Source organism: Desmodus rotundus, chromosome 12, assembly GCF_022682495.2.
Source record: "Desmodus rotundus isolate HL8 chromosome 12, HLdesRot8A.1, whole genome shotgun sequence".
NCBI lineage: Eukaryota > Metazoa > Chordata > Mammalia > Chiroptera > Phyllostomidae > Desmodus > Desmodus rotundus.
Window position 1 is genome coordinate 40,633,143 of NC_071398.1, and position 20,745 is coordinate 40,653,887.

At 40.7% G+C, this 20,745-nt stretch overlaps 1 protein-coding gene and 1 pseudogene across 1 annotated transcript; both read left to right on the forward strand.

Annotated features, from left to right (window-relative positions):
• Positions 1 to 1,078: 1,078 nt before the first annotated feature.
• On the forward strand, positions 1,079 to 5,869 carry LOC112319991 (cell adhesion molecule CEACAM21-like). Its single transcript, XM_053915848.1, has 3 exons — positions 1,079 to 1,142; positions 2,031 to 2,381; positions 5,589 to 5,869. The coding sequence occupies exons 1-3, from the start codon at positions 1,079 to 1,081 to the stop codon at positions 5,867 to 5,869; spliced, it is 696 nt and encodes a 231-aa protein (XP_053771823.1).
• Positions 5,870 to 6,185: 316 nt separating this feature from the next.
• LOC128779148 (ER membrane protein complex subunit 2-like) lies at positions 6,186 to 8,831 on the forward strand (annotated as a pseudogene).
• The last annotated feature ends 11,914 nt before the right edge of the window (positions 8,832 to 20,745 follow it).

Consider the following 20,745-nt stretch of genomic DNA (forward strand, 5'->3'; position numbering starts at 1 on the left):
CAACCTAACAAATGCAGCCAGGACTGTGTAGTGTTAATTCTTACTTGCTGACTTTCCTGTACCAACCAAGTTAAGAAATGTACTTGTCCATTTGTTCTACTTTTTGCCCAATCACAGAGATTTCCGCATTTTGCTTTCTCCCACCTCCCTGACCTATTGTCAATAAATGTCATGTAACCCCTTAGCCCCCTGGATGTGACAGCACTGTATAAAATATGGTGCAGAACTGCCATTCTTCAGAACATTTTCTCAATCCATTGAGATTTTTCTTCCCCACATCATCATCATGTTGGGTTCAAGCAGACTCACAAAAATACTCTTCAGGTTGAAACAGCTCTTACGCTGACAGCCGAAAATTCCAAGCTTTTTGTTAGAACTTGGTCTTTCTGGTGACCTGCCCTCACTCTGCAACTGTCCTGAGGCCTGCTGAGAGTTGCCTCATCACAACAAAAGATGCTCTCATCACCCTCATCACTTAGAAAATTTCAAACATTTTAAATGCTCTTTCTAAAATCCAAGAAAGAAGATCAAGCATTTTTCTCTGATATCACATGAGAGGCTTGAGGCTTCCTGAGTGTGGTCACTCCCAGAATTGAACAGCCTGCAAGTAGACGCAGACATTCTGTGTATTTTCTATTGGCACTAAGCATGTGTGCTTAATCTTTTTTTAGGTTTTCTTTTATATTAGAGGGTTGAAAGCTTAAACACAATCTTTCCCCTACTTCCAGTGATTGACAATCCAGATGTGAATTAAATTCAGCCTCTGAGGCACACTGGTTCATAATATAGTGTATGATGTTGAGAGATCTCAGGAGTTCCCAGGAAACCAGATTATAGAAAGGCAGTACTGGTTAGAAGGGACAGTGGTGGCAGACCAAGGGCAGGGAGTGGGAGGGTCCTGTGCACAGACCCTGCCCCCAGCACACATGACGAGAATAGTAATCTTGCCCCAGAATAAAGCTCAGCGCACAGGTAGGACACGCAGCAGATTGCACCATTCTGCACAGAGGTGCCTGTGAGCCTCACAGAACCTCAGGTTTCTCTCAATCACACAGTCACAGAGGAGGCAGCAGACACCATGGGATCCCTGTCAGTCTCTTCCCACAGAGGACTTGTCCACTGGCAAGGGTTCCTGGTGGCCGGTAAGTAGGAGAGAATTCCTTGGGGTAGACAGAGGACCTCACACAGAGACTGGCTGGGATCTGCTGAAGAGACCGGTGCTCTGAGAAATGAGGGAAGGCTTCCATTTGGACCTGAGGGTGAAGGACAAAGGAGCAGAGTAGGATGGGGAAGGGAGCTCAGCAAGAGGAAAAATTTCATAATCTGGAAGTAGTGAGAGACAGGAAAAGCTCAGTTGCTATTTATTTCCTGTTATTCATCATTGAGTATTGAATTATGAAAATTGATAACAATAATAATGATTAACATCAGGGTACACTAGAAGAAGACTTATCCAGTGGTGCTAGACTTTGTCTTTAGCAACAACCTCAGAAATGGTCGAATATACCCCACAAGGTACAAGCCTGGGATTGCTCATTCATTCAACTCCAAGTACTTGCAGCCTGTTGAGGTTATTAGAGGCACAAGATGAAATGAGGCCCTGCTGTCATTGAGCCCATGTTCTATGGAGGAGAGAGAGAAAAAGAAGGATCCAGATGTGATGTCAGGTACCCACAAGAGCCACGAAAAAAAGTACAGCAGGGTCTGATCAAAAAGTGGAGACAGAGCATCATCTTTCGAGAAGGTGGCCAGGAAAGGTGTTTTCAAAAATGCCCCTGAGTGTCAGGAGTCTGAGCACAGTGAGAGGGTGAGCAGGAAAACACCTGAGAAAGAGTATTTGAAACAGAAAAGTTAACAGTTTCAGAGGTGCTCAAGCAATGGGGGCCATGCTGTTGACCTTGACCATGGGAGACACACACACACAGACCAAGGCTGAGAGAGATAAAGAGGCCTGCTGAGGATTCAGGGCCTCATATTTCCATCATAATGCATACATACAAACATAGATCTTTTTTTTTCTTATTTCCTAGTCTCACTGCTAAACTTCTGGTGCCAGCCCACCACAGCTCAACTCGCTATTGTGTCGACCTATGCTGCTGAAGGGAAGGAAGTGTTTCTACATATCCACAATAAGCCTCTCAATGTTTCAGGCCTCCTGTGGTACAAGGGGGAAGGCACGGCCAGAAAACATATAATTGCATTTCTTACAGAAAGGCCAGGAATGTCTTTAAGAGGCCCTGCATTTGGACGAGTGGTAATAAATCAAGATGGGTCCTTGGTGATAAAGAAGGTCTCCAAAGCTGATGCAGGAATGTACACTCTAGTAGTCTACCTTTCAGGTTCAAAAAAAGAAATAGGATATGGAAAGCTTACTGTATACGGTGAGTGATTGCTCTCTGATCTGTGGGAGGGGTGACTTCTCCTTTACACACAGGATGGGTAATCCTGGATCTGCCTGCACTCCCCTCTGCATTTTGTTTCAGGTTGGGATTTGTCATTTAGTGCAGGATACACAGAGTGTAGCCAAACTTCCTAAGATCTCAGTTCCCTTCTGAAATTTCCGCCCTGCAGACAGTCAATGCAGACAGGAGTATTACTCAGATGGAAGTAACTCAGCAGAGTGAGACTTTTCGCAGTTAAGCATCCTGAGCACCTGCATATGAACTTGACCCTGAGAATGACCCTGTTGTACTAGTTCAGAGCACGGTCTGAGAGGCCTCCTAAAATTCTTCCCGAGCTCAGTTCAGAAACCCCTCTCCAGAACACTGTCTCAGGGGTCTTGACTCCATGGAGTCTTGTGAGCCTGTGTTAGCTTGGGGTTAGCCTCCTGGGGAAGGCTGAGTGTGTAATGGTTTAACAGGTGCCAAAGACACAAAGCTCTGGTGCTGGTGACCAGTCGGGGCTCAGGCCCAGGAGCCACATCTTGGCAAAAATGGAATTCAGTATCCCCAGAGTCTGTGTGTGGGGAGCACAGTTAGACAATGTCTGTGGATATAGCTGACTGTCCTGGGGGACTTAGGAAGGTTCAGAAACAGGTCAGCATCTCCAGAAAGAAACTGAGAAAAAAGATGCTCCTGGAAGGTCCTTATTCACCAGGGATCAACTGAGAGTATTCTCTCTCAATGAATTGGTGTAGATCCTTCTGTGTTAGGTATCTTCAGCTAATAGGAATACACTTTGGTCTGTGTAGTGGGAAAAAAAAAGAAAAATAAAGTATTTTTACTCTAGAACTAAATTACCAGCAGTATCAATCAGAGTCACTGTACAGGCCTCCTGTTCAGGTGGACTATCCACACCTTCCTACACTGGACTTCAAATCACTTACTTATTTGCTTCTTGTTCTGTTGGAATCACCCCAGCAGACATAAAGTAAAGGACTTTGCCTTCTCACTCCCCACTCTACCCCTGAAACCAGCTCAGGGACCAACATGTAACAAACACTAAGATGATTTGATGAATTAATGTTGAATGAATAAATGAAATAAATGAAAGAAAGAAATGGTGATTGAATGAATGATTCAAAATCACTTCTGAACCTAGAACCTGGATACAGAGATCTTTGAATTCTTCCTATGAGGGACAGGCTTTCTGTGCTTCCAGGAATTAAGACCATCATATCAGATCCTTTTTTTTTCTCTAATAAAATAGTCTTTCTTGCAATTGCTCTTAGGCCCTAGGCTGTTAAGAATAATTGTCACATACAGAAGAATTTTAAGTTTTTTCCAAATTTTTGTCTCATAGCCACCTGACACATATTGCCCACAAGGGCCAGAATTTCAGCAAGTCCATGATTCCCATGACTGGCACTCGTTTTGACTTTTGCACAAGTCCTCACCTGCCGCAGGGGAGAGAGAATGACTTTAATGGTCAAGGGCAGAGCACATATTTTCCTGCCATAACCAGCTTCTGTCTGTCCCTTTTCCTCTCTCCTAAATCATTTCGTGGACCCTACTCTATCATTTATTGACTCACTGACTCATTTGTGTCACACTCACCTTGAAAGACCTGACATACCTCTTGGCCCAGAGGCCTGAGTAGTCAACTGACCACCAGCTTACTCCTGATCTCTAAGTGTTATTCCTTCACAAACTCCAGGCTCTGGGATGTCCTGGGAAATGGTGTCCCATAGAAACACACTTCAGCTAGGAGACAGAAGTCTGTGAAGCTGGAAGGAAACACTTATTGTCAACCAGGCAGTCAGGTGGTCAGCAAAGAACAAGAATTACAGGGTGTATCTGACTCCCAATATTATGTCTTCCCATAATGGAACACTGATACTTCAATGACTCCTGAGAAAGTCTGTACTTTCCCCCAGACATAGTTGGAGGCCACACATTCTCTGAGCACCCAGATTCCCATGCATTCTCTAGTAATGCACAGATCTCCTGGATTCTTTCAAAGACTCAAGTTGACTGAGACATGAGATGTACCAGCTCTGATTGAAGGAGCTTTGGAGAAGGGAAAGGTACTACACAGGGCAATTTTTATTCTCTCACTTGAAGAGCAAAGTTAACCACACCCAACATCACAAGCAACTAACTCAACCTGGAGAGTTTTGACTTTCATTTTTGTGAATAGTAGTGGTGTTGAGCATTTTTTTCTGTGACTTTTGGCCTGTTGCATATATTCTCTGGAGAAATGTGTATTCAAGTGTTTTGTTCATTTTTAAGTCAGTTTGTATGTGGTTTTTTGGTGGCTGTTGAGTTGTAGAAGAGTTTTTGTATATTCTAGACATTAACCTTTTATTTTCCATATGATTTGCAAAGTATTTTCTCACATTTTGTAGTTCACCTTTTCACTTGTGTTTTTGATGAAGAAAATTTTTCATTCTGACAAAATCCAAATTGTCTATTTTTTACCTGTGTTCTTAGTGTCATATTTATAAAATTCATTGCTAAGTCAGTGTCACAAAGCTTCTCCCTACCCTATCTCTATGCGTTTTGTAGTTCTAGGTCCACCCTTTCGAATTTTATCTCCTTGACTGAATTTTTGTGTGTGGTGTCAGAAAATGACCCACGTCACTCATCTGCATGCAGATATTGCTGTGCAACACTGTTTGTTGGAAAGACTACTATTTCTCCATTGAATAGTCTTTACTGCCTATCAAATTATTTAACAAAGCTAAATGCTTTTCCGCTTACTGTAAACTTCCTTGGCTCCAGAAATGGACATGTCAGTAAGCCTGCCTTCCACAACATGGGTAAAAGTTTACATAAGGAGTGGGACCTGACGTTTTGTGAAAAAAGGAGTCGTAGGAAAAGATCGGTAAAAGCTCATGAGAGAAAAATTGTATCTGATGATGAGGTTATAGGACACATGAGCTGGGAAGGGGTTTTGTGAGCTGCTAACACAGATTACTGAGGGAATATGAATGGAATCACCCTTATATGGGGCCAGAGAGGAGCTGCAGCTCTCTAGTTATGTAATTTCACCTGAACTTAGACAATTGTCCTGTAAATGTCAGGAACATACTCTGGTGGCCGCTCCATAGCTCACTGTGTGCTGTGAGTTGCTGAGATCTGAGTAAGTAACATGGCTCTAGGTCTCAAGCCCATTCTTAATCTGTTACAATCCCTGTTTCTCCACAGAGCCTAAATTAGTGGTCTCCCTCGTAGCCAGCAACACCACAGTCACAGAGAATAAGGATACTGTGGTCTTGACCTGCAACACAAACGCACTCTACATCCACTGGTTGTTCAATGGCAGGAATCTGAAGCTCAACAAGCGCATGAAGATGTCCGAAGACCACCGAAGCCTCACAATAGACCCCGTGAGGAGGGAAGATGCTGGGATGTATTGGTGTGAAGTCTCCAACCCCATGGGGTCCACTGACAGTTGGCCTGTTGTGCTGCATGTGAAATTCGAGTGACCCTCCTTTCTTGCCATATAGTATTAAATTATAAATAAAAATTTTTGCAGTATTATAATAGATTTTTGGAAGGTGAATAGTTCTTAAATGATTTGCATTGAATCGATAAACACTCAAAAATATGAGCAGACATTGTCATTATTGTTGAATTAAGGTCATAGTTCAGACAACTCTGCTCTTGGGTTGGTTTCATTTGTAGCATGTCCACAGTGGAGGTGACCTTGTGTCCTTCAGAGCACAAGCAGTGGTCCTGTGATAACCAGTGAGAGCAGGTGATGAGTCATAGAATCTGAGCTCTGTCCTCCTCCATGCAAACATGAGGAGGCACCAGGACACTGTTGTAGACAATGGGAATGGAAATGAGGACACCTGTGTGCATAGCAACACTGATGTTTGTCTTTCTCTTTCTCTGAAAAGATTTCTAAAGCCTTGAGTATTCTTATTTATATGTCAATAAAATTATTTCCATAACTTGAATACACTTCTCTTCCTTTTGTTAGTAATATCTAATTGGAAGCTTTGGTAATTAAACCAACACTTTAGCTCATTTTTCCTAGTTCAGCCCAAAGCCCATGGAATTGGAAATGACCTCACACCTTATGAAGCTAAGTCTGACCTCCTTGGTCTTTGGTATCTCTTGGAAAAGAGGACACCACACAGAGCTAGAGAGAATGCAGGTGAATTCTCAGGGTGAAGCTTTCTAACCTCAGGTGACTGTTAAAACTTTCATGTTATGTTTAATAGAAAAAAACTTCATCAGAGAAAAATATGTGGAGAAAGCCAGTTCCTCTGTACCTAGGAAACTAATCAGGCCAAATCAGGTGTCACCAACCAAGTCCTCCATATCCCCATCTGCACTCTCCTAGGTCTCACTCAAATGTCCCAGAGACGTGGATGCTTTCCCTGACCATGTTACATAAGGAGGTAAACCCCCCAACCCATCCCCTCTCTCTACTGTCTCCCACCTGGTTCTTCTTTAGAGGGCTTGTCACCATCAGGAGAGCTTTGGGAGGTCTCTCTTGGATTTAGTCATTCAACTGCTTTACCCACTAGGCTCTCATTTCTACTCTGATGTCTTTCCATGTCCCTCCCTCAGGTGAGGCATTGTCCCTTCAAACCATTCACAGTGTGGACTCAACCTCCCTGGAGTTTGTCCTCTGAGGCAGGTCATCGGCACAGCCACTGAGGCTGTTAACTTTACAGTTTTAGTATTGGGACTGCACTTTCCCCCACTCTTACCCCTTCTTATCATCAATCCAGACTGCACTGCCTGGGCAGGTAGCTATTCTATGGCAGGGAGAATCTCTTTCCAATACCTCTACATTTGGTGGGCTTTTTCAACCACCCTAGGTGTCCTCTAGGGCCCAGAGCACAGACCCTGGGCAGGACATCACAGAGACCTCTCCACAGAAACAAGCAATAGTCTGCTTTGGGTTTAAAGACATTTCTTTAATTTTTATGTTCTTATTTATTCTTCTATCCACTGTACTGAATGCTATATAAATATACTATTGGAGAAGTTGACTAAGAAATATTTTCAGAATATAATGATATTTCCATTAATTAGTATGGAGAAAGGCAAGCAATTCATCAATTATACATATTCAGTTTTTTTAAACCATGTGTGCACACTTGGTTCATGAAGTGTCTTCTTCTTAAAGAAGTATTTGTTATTTTTTGTAGTGTGAACAATAAAGCCTATTCCATGGCAGCCACAATCCTTCTCCTTGGAAACATAAAAGTACGTCAATCGTCTACGTGCACATCAACATCATGTATGCCATCGACTCATCCTTTAGATGTGTGATTAATAGATTCAGCAAAAATAACATCATTTTATTCATGAAAAAATAGTGCCCCTTAATGAACTAGAAATCAGGTTAGTTTTTGTTATATTTTAATTATGTGAGCGAATTAAGTCAAGGAATTATTATAAACCAACTCTAATTATTTCCAGACAATGTGGACATATAGACATCTATACAGAGAGACACAACCAATGACCTGATTGTTTAACTTTTAAATTAATTAACATTCTGAGAATACTGGGAAAGTCTCAGGGCTTTCTAATATCTCAGGAAAAATTTCAAGAAAAGGTTAAAATGTAGAGAAAAGAAATTTCATGAAATAGTGAGCAAGTTGTGAAAGCCATAGAGGAACCAATTCAGGAACATGCTACTAAGCTTTGAGATGATATTTGGATCATGTATGAGTAAGTGATGATTATAGGCCTAGTCTGTGGCTGGATGACTTGGCATTGTTTTGTCTGCAGGAGTTGAGAGTAGAGTTCCCTGGCAGTCGCAGAGTCAACTCACCAATGCTACGAGTTTGAGGCCATGGAAATATAAGAGGAAACTGTACAGCTGTATGTTCAAATTGTTCATGAAAATCAAACTAACATGGCTGGAAAAGGCCTTAAAATTGCTATTTGAATGCTCAGGAGAAAAGATTGGAGACCAGTCAGGAACTGAATAAGGGTTTCGGACAATTCGTTGGAGAACAAGAAGCCTGGCCTGAACTTGCAGGGCTTTATATCACTGAATGTGAATCTGTTAAAGCAACCTTTTGTTTGGGGAAGCTTATGATGACTTTTTGACACAGCCACTTATACTGTTAGCAGTGTAATGAGGTTAAATATACTGCAGGTGGACTTGAAACATTGAACTTTTAAGAAAGTATTTTGCACAAACATTGAAACTAACAACAGTAATCTGAGAGCTTTGTTTGGACTTCACATATGGGCAAGCCATATTGCTTCTAATTGAAAAGCAAGTGCAAAAAACCAAAGTACAACATAAAATATGCTAATTGGGCAGCTAGTCAAATAAGCAGAGCTTACCATTTTGCAGGTAAGAAGGAAACCAAACACTCTCTTAAGGCAGTCGAAGACATGTTGGAAACACAGCAGATTACCCATCTTTCAACACCTCTTTCACATTATATTTCTCAAGTGCACAATTGAACTTAATGGCCTGTGACCTATTTAGTAAATGCCTAGGGATATTTATATACTAATTTTCTGTTTAGGCAGTTGTAAGATGCTGTTCATAGAAACTGAAAACTGTCTTGTATTGCTAAGTGGAAATACAGGGAAAGTCCATGAAAGACAAGTTTCAGGGGGGTCTTATTGATTGTACATCATTCTTCTCAAATCACACACATGTCACTGCTTTTAAACTATAGCCTGATGCAGAGGATACTTCATGAAATAAACCATCATAATATACTAAAAATAAATAAATAAGTAAAATATTAGCCATGACACAGAGGTAAAAATGCAAAAACCATTAATATAACTGTTGCAATAAGTTGAATTTATTCATTCATAATACTAAGCTTTTCATTAATTTTTAGAGAAGAATTTTTAGGTTTGTATTTGCAAGGGAAAATATTTTTCAAAGAGATGGAAGAGCGGGTGCTCCTTCTGTCAATGAACTTTTTACCCACTTTTATTAAAAAGCTTCCATTTGGGCTTCTGGCCAAGAAGGATGTGTAGATAGACTAATATTGTCTCCTCACACAACCATAAGAAGGGTAACAAGCAATCTAAAAACAAAAAACAGTCAGAACTTCCAGAAAATCAGAGTCTATGGAAGTCCAACAACCAAGGAGAACAGACAACCATGCAAACCTGCAGGTGTGGTATGACGGTGAAGCTCCTTAACATTAGTGGCTGTTAAAACTCCCATCTTATCCCAAGGCAAGCAGAAGGAAGGAAATAATCAAGTTCAGCAGAGAATTAAATGATATAGAAACTAAAAGACCAATCCAAAGGATCAGTAAGTCCAGGAGCTGATTCTTTCAAAAGACAAACAAATTCAATAAACCTTTAACCAGGCCTTTAACCAAGCCTTTAACAAAAAAAGACATGTGACCCAAATAAATAAAACCAGAAATGGAACTGGTGAAATTACAACCAATACAGAAACACAGAGATCGTGTGAAAATACTATGGGCAAATACATGCCAAGAAGTTTGAACCTGGATGAAATAGACAAATTTCTAGAAATATATAATCCTCCAAAACTGAGTCTAGAAGAAGCAGAAAGCCTGAAAAGACCACAGGTGAGTGGGAAGGGTGAAAACGGGGGAAAGAAGGGAGAGGGACAAGTAAAGGAACACAAATAGAGGATTCGTGGGCATGGACCATGGGGGGGAATAACTGTGGGAGTCAGGGACGCTGGGACTAGGGTAAGGAAAGGGTAAGGCAAGACGACTACAACTGAACAACATTACATAAAAAATTTAAAAATAAAATTAAAAAAACTGCCACCTCTCCTCCCCATGTTATATTCTATAGAAAAGCCTGCATCAGAGCAGGTTTTTGTGGTGAATGTCAGTTTCTCTTCACTTCAGTAACTAATCAGGACAAAGTATATTACACCAGTCATTTTGTAGGATTGAATATGTTCAATTTATATGTTTGAGCAAAAAAAATTAATAAATAGAAGGTGAGTGTACAGATATGTACAAGTACAACATCCTGGGAGATGAAATCCTGGTTCTGTTCAGGGACTCTCAGCTATTTTGCCCCTGTGCCTACATTGCTAGGAACAGACACCTCTTTATAAATTGCAGGAACTGAAGGAGATGCAAACTGGCTGTTGGCTGAAAGGGATTTAGTTTGGGTCCCACCACTGTGACAAAGGCATTTGTGTTATGACCTAGAGGACTTAATGTTTCCTCACAGTCAGCAACCTTTAGACAGTTTCTTTCTGAGTACAGGCTTCTGACACCTATTTTTGTAGAGTATTCTGTTGAAAATATAATTGTAATTTGGTAGTGGCTGACTCTTTATCTGGCCTTTTGAAACATACCTAAGTGGTTTTTGAAAGCTTCTTGCCAGTGTTCAGAACCAAAGAATATCTACTCAAATACCGGGCCCATTCCGTTGAACTTCAATCTTCCTGGTGTGCCAGTCTCTGAGGAAGAGTACAAACCTATCTTATTGAGGAACTTTACAAGCAAAACATAAAAGGACCCCTCTTCATGTTTTATGAGTGGTTTTGCTTTTCTTTGTCTAAAATCCATTAAGAAGCACATATTCCCATGGTTCCTTTTGTTCTAAAATCTCTCCAGCCTTTGAATTCATGTTGTTCAGTTCTGTCTCACTACCCTACTGTATAAACTTTAATCAAGTCTTACATTTATTTCTAAACTTGTTTAATGCATGTTTTTCTTTAACATAACCTCCCTGTAACTAGCTAACCGTAGCATCTTCCTCAAAGGGTCAATCTTTAACATATGTTTAAATCTTTCCATTTTTTTTGCTTACCTATTTATAGAAAAAAATATTTGCAATTGTCTTGCCTCTCTTCTGACTGGATGTTCAAAGCTGGCAATGACCTGACTTCCCAAAACCTCCTGGGTCCCTAGGTTGCCTCAGAGCAATCTTGGCTCAGAATCCATGAAATGTGCCAGCAAGAAAGGACATATTGCAACACCCGAACTGTCAACAGTAAACTCATTCCATATAAATCGTCACTGCACTTTCAAGAAACAAGATCAGAGAGATTATAAAAAAGACATCTTATAATAAAGCTCAAATACCTGGTAAACACGCAGGTCTCTTATGTCAGCCACGCACAGGTCTGCACTGAATGAGCCTCTTTGAAGCCAGATTTGACCTGCAGTTCAGAGCAGACATCACTGTCCTCATTCTTTGTTTTCCTTGTTGTTTGTACAAATTCCACATGCCTGTCCTTAAAGAGCCTGCATCCAGAACTGGGAAATTGGAAATAAATATCTTCTCTGGTTCTATTCATTTTCTGCTCCCTGTGGCTCTGGTGTGTTGGACTGACATCCTTGGGGACCTGTCCATAGGTGGATTGTGTGTGAGCAGAGGTGAACACAGAGTGAAGTCATGGAGGAATGGGGGCTGCCCAAAGTCACATGAGAAATTGTCAGGACTGGGAGGTGTGAGGGTGTCAGGCATTATATGTTTCAAGGAGACTTAAGGTTCCATGCAGGAGGGTTTGTTTGGAGACTCAGAATGAAGCTGAGTAATATGAGTGAGGGGCTGACCTACCTGTTGCGTGAGGGGCCACTGGAGCTTGTTGGGTGAAGTGGGGGTGCCATTCATCCACGCTAGGATGGGCGTGAGGGTAAGACACAGGGAGGGGAGGAAAGATAATGTTTTGAAGACTCAGATTTGTTTCCTGACACTGGCACTAGTGGGAACACCAGGTATACAAGCTGGCAGGGGTCATGTGACAGGGTATATGGGACAGAAAACAAGGAGGACAAGACAGATTAAAGATGGTGCTTTCCACAAATTAGGGTATAAAGAGATGGAGAGCAATCATTCAATGGCTATAGTGTTTAATAAGAGTGATTAAAATATCTTAGTACCAGGTAGACTTGTTAGCTGCACAACATTTTCATTAAACTCAATGCCACTGACGTTTCCCCTTTTTATTATGTAAATTTTACCTCATATATTAATTATGCTGAATTAAAAAACCAGATTAAAAAGAGAACATAGTACATGATTTTCTTTATGCAAAATTTCACCAAATGCATATGATTCTACCGAGAAAGAAAGAAAATGAGTAATTGCCTGAAAATTCTGGAGGCTGTGGGGGAGCAGAGGAAGGGATTACAAAGGCAAGTGAGAAGCTGTGGGTGAAGTGGAAACACGTGGAATTGGTGTGAGTGCCCACACTGATCAGATGGTCTGCCTTGCAGATATGTGGGTCATTGCCTGTCACTTGTACATCAGTCAAGATGTAATCCATGCTTAATATCATGGACTGCTTGTGTGGTCAGGAGGAGGGTGTATTGTTTTTCTATTAGTGCTGTTTCCAAGTGGGCAGACCTGGAAATTGTACCCAGAGGAGTGCAATGATAAGAACTTCGGCAATTGTTTACTACTGTGTTTCTGTGCCTGACACATATTAGCTCACTCAATGACAAAACTGAGTCAGTGAAAGTCTCTTAGTTCAATGAACTTTCCTACCACCTGGCTTTTGCACACACTGTGTTCTCTGCCTGGACCTAATTCCTGCCACCTGATGAGCTCTAGTTGTGCCTGGGCTCATTCTCTTTTAGATGCTTCTCTTTTAAAAACATTTTAACTGGTCTTTTACCTAGGTCAGAATTCCTGTTCTGTGAGATCGTAATGGGCCTAATTTTATCCTGTTAAACATGATCACATTTGTAGTTTTTGTACTCATTTATCAAAGGACACCGACCCCCTGCTCACCAGCTCCCTAACACTCTTCCCCTCAGTACAAAGAAAAGAGACAAAATCTCAGACCTCACAGACCAGACTTGGCAGTGAGGGAGTCACACAATAATCCAAACAACAGTGATAACGATATTGTATGACAGTATGTTAGAATAAAGTAAGACACATTTGGGGTGATTTTCTATGTTCAATTTTAATATGTTGGCTCAGCACAGAGGATGTGAAGTTACTGGAGCAGAGAGATCAGAAGATGAGAGCAGATGAAGTCAGAAATGAAGAATCCATCAGCCAGAACCTTGGCTTTACTCTGAGTGAAGTGGGGAGCCACTGGAAGGTTGAGAGACAATAAAGGGATTTGAGTGATCTGTGTTTATTAAAGCAACCAATGTTTTGTCACCCTGAAAATTTGGTTTTAGGATATTAATTTTAAGCTATTTATTAGGAAATAAAATGCAGGAAAAAACTGTTTACTTTCTCTACATTCCTGCCAGGGGATTCAGACAGGAAATGTGCTTCAGGAGAATTCACTTTAGGCTCATTGACTACGTGTGGTACGTGAGAGAGCTTTGGGAAGGCACCTGTTGTCTGGATACCCTCTCTGTCCCACTGATTCTTAGTTGCCCCCAAAGTTTTCATGCCATTTGGATCTGCCCTTCTCAATTACCTGTGAATCACTCTCTGACTTCTGAAATATAAGACCTCACTTCCCCTTTTTACTCCTTTTAAAAAATGTTTTTCGTACCCAATGTTGCCTTACAGTCATAGCAATGTTTATGCTTCTGTGAATTATCCATGATCATATGTTAAAAACTATTTTTTTCTGATAATCTGTGTCTGTTATTTTGATGATTAGGCAAGCCAAAAATATTTAGAGGTTGGATGGACAATATTATAATATTTTAGCCTCCAAATTAGCCAGCATTAGTAAGGCTGCTGGTTGCAAACAGGGAGCTCAGTAGCAAGACAAGCGCATCATCCAGGTGACAGGGAAGAATGGTTGGACCAGCATGAAAAGAAGGTACAGTTTCTGGATTTGTTCTGAGCACCTAGAGTCAAAGAGTTTTCTGAAGACTTTATTGTGTGTTGTAAGAAGAAGAGAGGTGTTGTGAAAATACAAAGGGATTCAGAAAAATACTGGGGAAGAACACTGAGGTCAATTATTTGGCTGGGATTAAAAATCTTAAGGCATCCTGAAGTGCCTTTTAAACATTAGTGGTCAAGTAAATACTTAGACATCGGCAATCATGTCCACTTGTGTCTTTCATCCACTACTGTGTCTCCAGTGCCTCAGACCGTGCCTGGTAGGTTTACAGTATGAGTTCATCACACATTTACAGAATCTACAAATGAACAAGGAATGAACAATCAAAATGTCTCATGGACACCTATTGGTAATATTTCTTATTGACCAAGAAAATACAATAATACCACACAGTTACCATGAATGCTGGGGGCTCTTATAAACCCATTAGTTGTTTTAAGTCATATCAGCCCCTTCTGTGGGCATTCATGCTCTATACACTTCTGTAACAAGATCAAGTTAAACACAAAAGTACTTGAATGATATAGAAACTGAGCAGGCACCCCTCTGGAATACTTTCTGATCCCAATTTCTCAACCATAGAAATTGGACTGGAGTCTTTCACGCAACAGCAAGCTCAGAAAATACTAATTAAAATTAGGGACATGTGCAAGGATGGTATAATATGCATAAATCTATAAACATAATACATGACAAACAAAAGGAAAGAAAAAATCTCAGGATCTTATCCCTAGGTGTGGAAAAGCATTTGATAAGGCACAGCACCCACTTATGATAAAAACACTCAGCGAAGTGGGAGTAGAGGGAGTAACAACTTGATAAAGGCCATATACAAGAAAAAACAGCCAACATCACAATCAATGGACGAAAACTGAAAGCTTCCCACTAAGATCAGGAAGAAGACGAGGATATCTGCTTTCACCACTTCTATTTTAATAGTATTGGGAGTCCTAGCCACAGTGATCACACATGATAAAGGAATAAAAGCATTCAAATTGGAAAGGAGGAAATAAAACTGTCACTCTTTTTCACAGGATATGATCATGTACATAGAAAACCCTATAGATTCCGCCAAAAAACTACACAATGTAGTAAGTGAATTTGGCAAAACAGCAGGATTCTAAGTCAATATTCAGAAATCAAAGGGATTTTTTACACCATCAATGAAATATCAGAAACATAAAAGAGGAAAAAATTCCCATTTATCATAACAACAAAAAATAAAATATCTAGACATAAACCTTACCAAGGAGGTAAAAGACCTATACTCAGAAAACTGCACAACCCTGAAGAAAGAAATTAAGGAAGGTACAAATGAATAGAAGCATATACCATGTTTATGGATTGGAAGAATTAACATCATCTAAATGTCCATACTACCTAAAGTAATTTATAGATTGAACACAAATCCTACTAAAATATCAATGACATATTTCACAGGTATAGAGCAAACATTTCAAAAATTTATACGGAAGCATAAACTACCCCAAATAGTCTCAGCAATTTGGAGAAAGAAGAGCAAAGTAGGAGGGATTACAATACCTGATACCAAACTATATTACAAGGCCACTGTAATCAAAGTACTCTGGTACTGGCATAAGAACAGACACATAGACCAATGGAACAGAGTAGAGAGCCCAGAAATACACCCAAGTCTCTATGGTCAGTTAATATTTGACAAAGTGGGCAGAAGCATACAATGGAGTAAAAATAGCCTCTTCAACAAATGGTGTTGAGAGGTCTGCACAGCTACGTGCAAAAAAAATGAAACCCGTTCACAGTCTTACAACATACACAAAAATATATTCAAGGTGGATAAAAGACCTAAACATAAATTGGGAAACTATAAATGTCCTAGAGGGGAACATAGTCAGGGAAATCTCAGATATTCCATGCAGCAATATTTTCATCGATATTCAACATTAAGTTTATTAATTGATAATCAATATTATAAGTTTTAATGTATTTACCTGTCTGCTAATATTAGTCATAATAATAATTATTATTCTTGTTTGTCCTTTTCTCAAACAGACTGTATATAGCACAACTGTTAATAATTTCTAAGGTGTATAAGATAACTTTTATATTATTGAAAATTCCCTTTTCATGGTATTTCTTTTGAGGCAGGGTGGTAAGAGTCTAGGAATATTCGTTGGTCACTGAAACGGGGAAAGTGAGAAAGGTGGCCGAACAAGCTGGGAGAGCAGTTTACAGCCGGATACCAAGGCCACCAGGGTGAAAAGACCTGGGTGCCTGGTAATGAACAAAACATGTGCTGGACCTGGGTTTCAGGGTGGCCTTTCCTCCCCTGGCACACAGCTGGTCATGTAATTTAGACCCTCTGCCCTGGTACTGACCAATCAGTGGAGATCACAGCCCTGCAAGGGCACACCTGAAAAAGATGATGTATATTTAATTGAGATCTTCCCTGAGGACTCACCTACATTGTTTACCTTTGGAGAGGAATAAAACTCTTCAAGAAAAAGAATCCAGTGTGCACCCTTCTGGTGGCATATGAACTGAATTGGTTTTTAGTAAATTTTCTTTCTTCTAATATCTGAAGGGTCCCAAACAAGACTTACAACTAAGGGAGCAATGGCAGCTCACCCCAGGCAAACCCCCAAAGCCTTTCCACAAAGCCCCCCTTTTTCTCTGTGACTGCACTATGCTGAAAGAGGCCCCTCCTAGTCTCACATCTTTCCCATAGTGTTGTAAGACAGCCTCAGCAGCCCCACCCATCCAGTCTGTCTTCTGCTAATCCTTTTAGTCTAGGCCCACCTGTGTTTCACTGTCCCCTGCTTTAATAAACATATTCTCAAAATCACCTGGGATTCTTTTCAGAAATTCTTCCTGCACAGAGTCAAGAATCCATGCACTACTGGCTACCCATATGGAAGCCTGCCTTGGGCCTGGCCCTCTTTCTGGTAACATTTTGAAACTTAGAAGAAATGAGATTACAAAAGGAAGAAAAGGGATGTATGTGTTTTAAGAGAGGTAAAAAGTGTGTAGTTTATCCTTATAAGTTGGTCATTTTTGAATGAGTAAAAATAGACAAACTAAGATCAAGAAAAGTTATAGAAAGTTACTCAAATAAAAATACTGATGAAGAAGTTTTATCAATAAATGTTAGAACATAATTATATGAATGTATTTACACCCCAACTCAACAAGGACTACTAAGTATACTAATTCAAATGGGAGCTGACGTGGCTATAAGACACGGCCCTCCACGCCTGCTGCTGCAGCAGAGGAAATGTGCTCATGGAATCTTACTGTCCTCGCCTGTGGAACCTTTAGATGGTCATTGTACTTACATTGGGTTCTCACAGCCTGGTCCCCAAATAGACATTAAGGCGACAGCTTCCAAGTGTCAAACTATCAGAAATCAAATTCATATTGAATAATTAATAATTAATAATAGGTGGTCCATAGAAAATAAGAACCAATTGCATGGTCAGATTATTAAAAGTGGTTTGGTGCATAGTGTGTCCTCAAACTGTAAGTGAATGTAATTCAGGATGCAAAACACAGAGAAATGAGACAGCAAACCTTAGTCCATGATGGCTTATAGGGTCGAAATGATCCAGAGTGTTTTTGTAAGAAAGGACTGTGGGACCGACTGCCTCCCATTTACCTGCTCTTCTCCTTTGAGATCATTCAGCTTTGTCTTCCATCCAGGGTGAAGGTCTTGCTGCATCACCAGTGGTTTATCATTCAGCAAGACAAACGTTGCAACTAAGGCTTCCTAAGACTCCCTTCCTAGCACTTGAGACAATGTCGTCTAACCGAAACATCAGTCACCAATGCTTTGTTTAGGTTGATTTATGACCAAAGCAGTGAGGACAAAAAAGGGGCCACAAACTAAACCCCACAAGCTCAGGGAAGGCCTGCATGGTGGGACTTAGAACACATAAACTTAAGTAACCACAGAGGACGGTCTGAAATTAAAACTCTTAACCAAAGTGAGTCATGGTGGGCAGTCATGTCCTGTGCTGGTATCTTCCCTGACAAAGGTCAGTCTTTACCTTCACTGAGGGTGTTTATCGTCTTTTTCCTCTACCATGACTTACCTTTAAACTGTCGGGGTGATTTTATTTTTCTCAGGCCCCTCCCTGCACCACACCGAAGAGCACAAGCCCTCTCATTACTACTGTTACTGTGCTCACTGTTACCTGCCGACATTCCTGTAGGAACCAACCTCACTACTGTGTCTATTGCTTGTACTCTTTACCCAGTCCCAGAGCTCCTGCACTTTTCCCTCCCACCCCCTAATCTATTGCTAATGAACTTAGTATAAGCACTTAGGCCTCTGCCTTTGACTGTACTGTATAAAATGAGGTGCTAAATTGCCATTTTTCAGAGCATTCTCCTGGTCCATTGTGATTTCCTTCCTGCAATTATCATCATGTTGGCTCCAGGAGATTCATAAAAATTCTCTTCAGGTTTGAACATTTCTTACATTGACAGCTGGAAATTCCAAGCTTCTGATCAGAACTTGGTCTTTCTGGTGACCCGCTCTAACTCTGCACATACTCAGAGGCCTGCCAAGGTATGCCTCCTCATGACAGAAGTACGCTTACCACCCACATCAGTTACTAATTTCCGGAGTTTTAGGTGTCCTTTTCTGAAATCCAAGAAAGAAGACCGAAGGTGTTTTTATGCCATCACATGAGGGAACTGACGCTTACTGAGGTGGAGCCACTCACCCAGAGTCACACGGCCTGCAGGTGGGTCAGAAATGTAATGTCTTGTCTGTGGGCACTTGGCATATATCCTTCATTTTTTAGGTTTCATGTTCTATCAGAGGGACTAAAAGTTAAACACAACCTTTCTTGTACTCCTAGTGATTGAGATCCAGATGTGAATTAAATGCAGTTTCTGAGGTTCACTGGTTCATATTAGAAGCTGGAGCTGAGATGGAACCATTATTTCTGTTGCTGTGGTGACTGATGGGTGGGCTGTGGCAGACTCAGCTTTATGTGGAGAAGCAGGTGTTTCCTTACCTCTGGGTGGGGCTGTGGCCGTACGACCTTGACACCAGACATCCAGTGGCAGCTCCCTCACTTCCATTTCTCTGGCTACTCATGGTTTTACAAGCACCTAATTCTTTGTATTAAAGACTTTTCTACATTCATGTTCATGGCACATTTATTTTTAGTAGCCCCAAATTGGAAACAACACAAATGTCCATAAAGGGTGAGTAGATAATCAAAATTAATGCATCTCTGGATATGATATAACTAGAGTATAAAAAGAAAGAACTATGTCAAAATAACTGTGTTGAGTCAAGAAGTCTACCTCATACTAAAATTATATATTTTGTTATAAAAAATTTGGAGAAAACTGAAAATGTATATGAATTTATAATATAAACACTGATGAGATTTTCCTTAGCACTAAAAAAGGAGGTGGAGAGATGAAGAATAAAGCAATCACCAGAGAGCGTGAAAAGACTTTAATAGTAAGGAACATAGTCTTTGTTTTCATTGTAACAAAGTCTCTGGTGCATGCATCTGGAAAAAATTAGTAAGTTGTATAATTTCAATATATTAAGCTTATTATATTCAACTATAATTCAATAAACATATTAAAAATTATATATGCATATGTGAAATATTGCCTAAAGTATATTTGAATAGAAAGTAGAATATTTAAAAAATGCTAACTGTAACATAGCACTTGGCCATCAGCTCTTCAGGTCTTAGCCGAGAGGTCAGTTCATTAGAAGTGCTCTCTGTGATCCGCAGACCAGCTGAGACTCAAGTACATGCTGGGTGTGCACCAGAAGTTCCCCTTCACAGCCCTTCACCGAACTATAAGTAACTCCCTAGAGCCATGATTTATCTGAGCCCCTGCCTCTGTTACAAGGCAAACTCGATGAGCATGGGGCCCACACATATCTTAATTTACCTGGAGTTTCCAGGGCCCAGCCAAGAGCCTGACACATCACAGAAGCTCTGTGAATGCTCATTGAATTGATAAGGGAAACTGCACAATGGAAGGCTGTCACTCTGTGGGATGTTTCTTTTCTCTTTTTTTTGACACACAAAAAATTATTAAAAATTAATTAAAAATTATTTTTTGTTGTTCAATTACAGTTGTCTGAACTTTCTCCCCACCACTCCCCCCAACCCCAGCTGAACCCACCTCCCTCCCTTGGTTCTACCCTCCTTGGTTTTGTCCATGTGTCCTTTATAGTAGTTCCAGAAAACCCTTCCCCCCACTATTCCCTCCCCCCTGGTTATTGTTAGATAGTTCGTAATTTCAATGTCTCTGGTTATATTTTATTTGCTTTTTTCCTTTTGTTGATTATGTTTCTTATAGACACAAAGGCACTGGTGTCAGCATGAGAGGAAGACCACCTGCTTGGGGACATCCTAGGGTCAGGCTTTTACTTTTCATGCAGTCAGGAGGAAGGAAAGTAACCTCTAGACAGTGGGGGTTGGACCACACTTTATTTCCCCCCAAATCACAGCCCTCCACAGTGCCACCTTGTGAGTTATGTCTTGTCACCCAGGGCCTGTGTTCTTCCTGTTCTCACCAATACCTGACCTGACGGAAACTCTGGATCCTGAATCCTTGAAAGAGTTACTGCCAGGGGAGGAAAGAGCACAAACTGACCTTATAGGAATCAGGGAAGACTTT

Coding starts and splice junctions, on each gene's coding strand:
- LOC112319991 (XM_053915848.1), top strand. CDS start 1,079: ATGGGATCCCTGTCAGTCTCTTCCCACAGAGGACTTGTCCACTGGCAA. Junction 1,143..2,030: donor GCAAGGGTTCCTGGTGGCCG/GTAAGTAGGAGA, acceptor CTTATTTCCTAG/TCTCACTGCTAAACTTCTGG. Junction 2,382..5,588: donor TGGAAAGCTTACTGTATACG/GTGAGTGATTGC, acceptor GTTTCTCCACAG/AGCCTAAATTAGTGGTCTCC.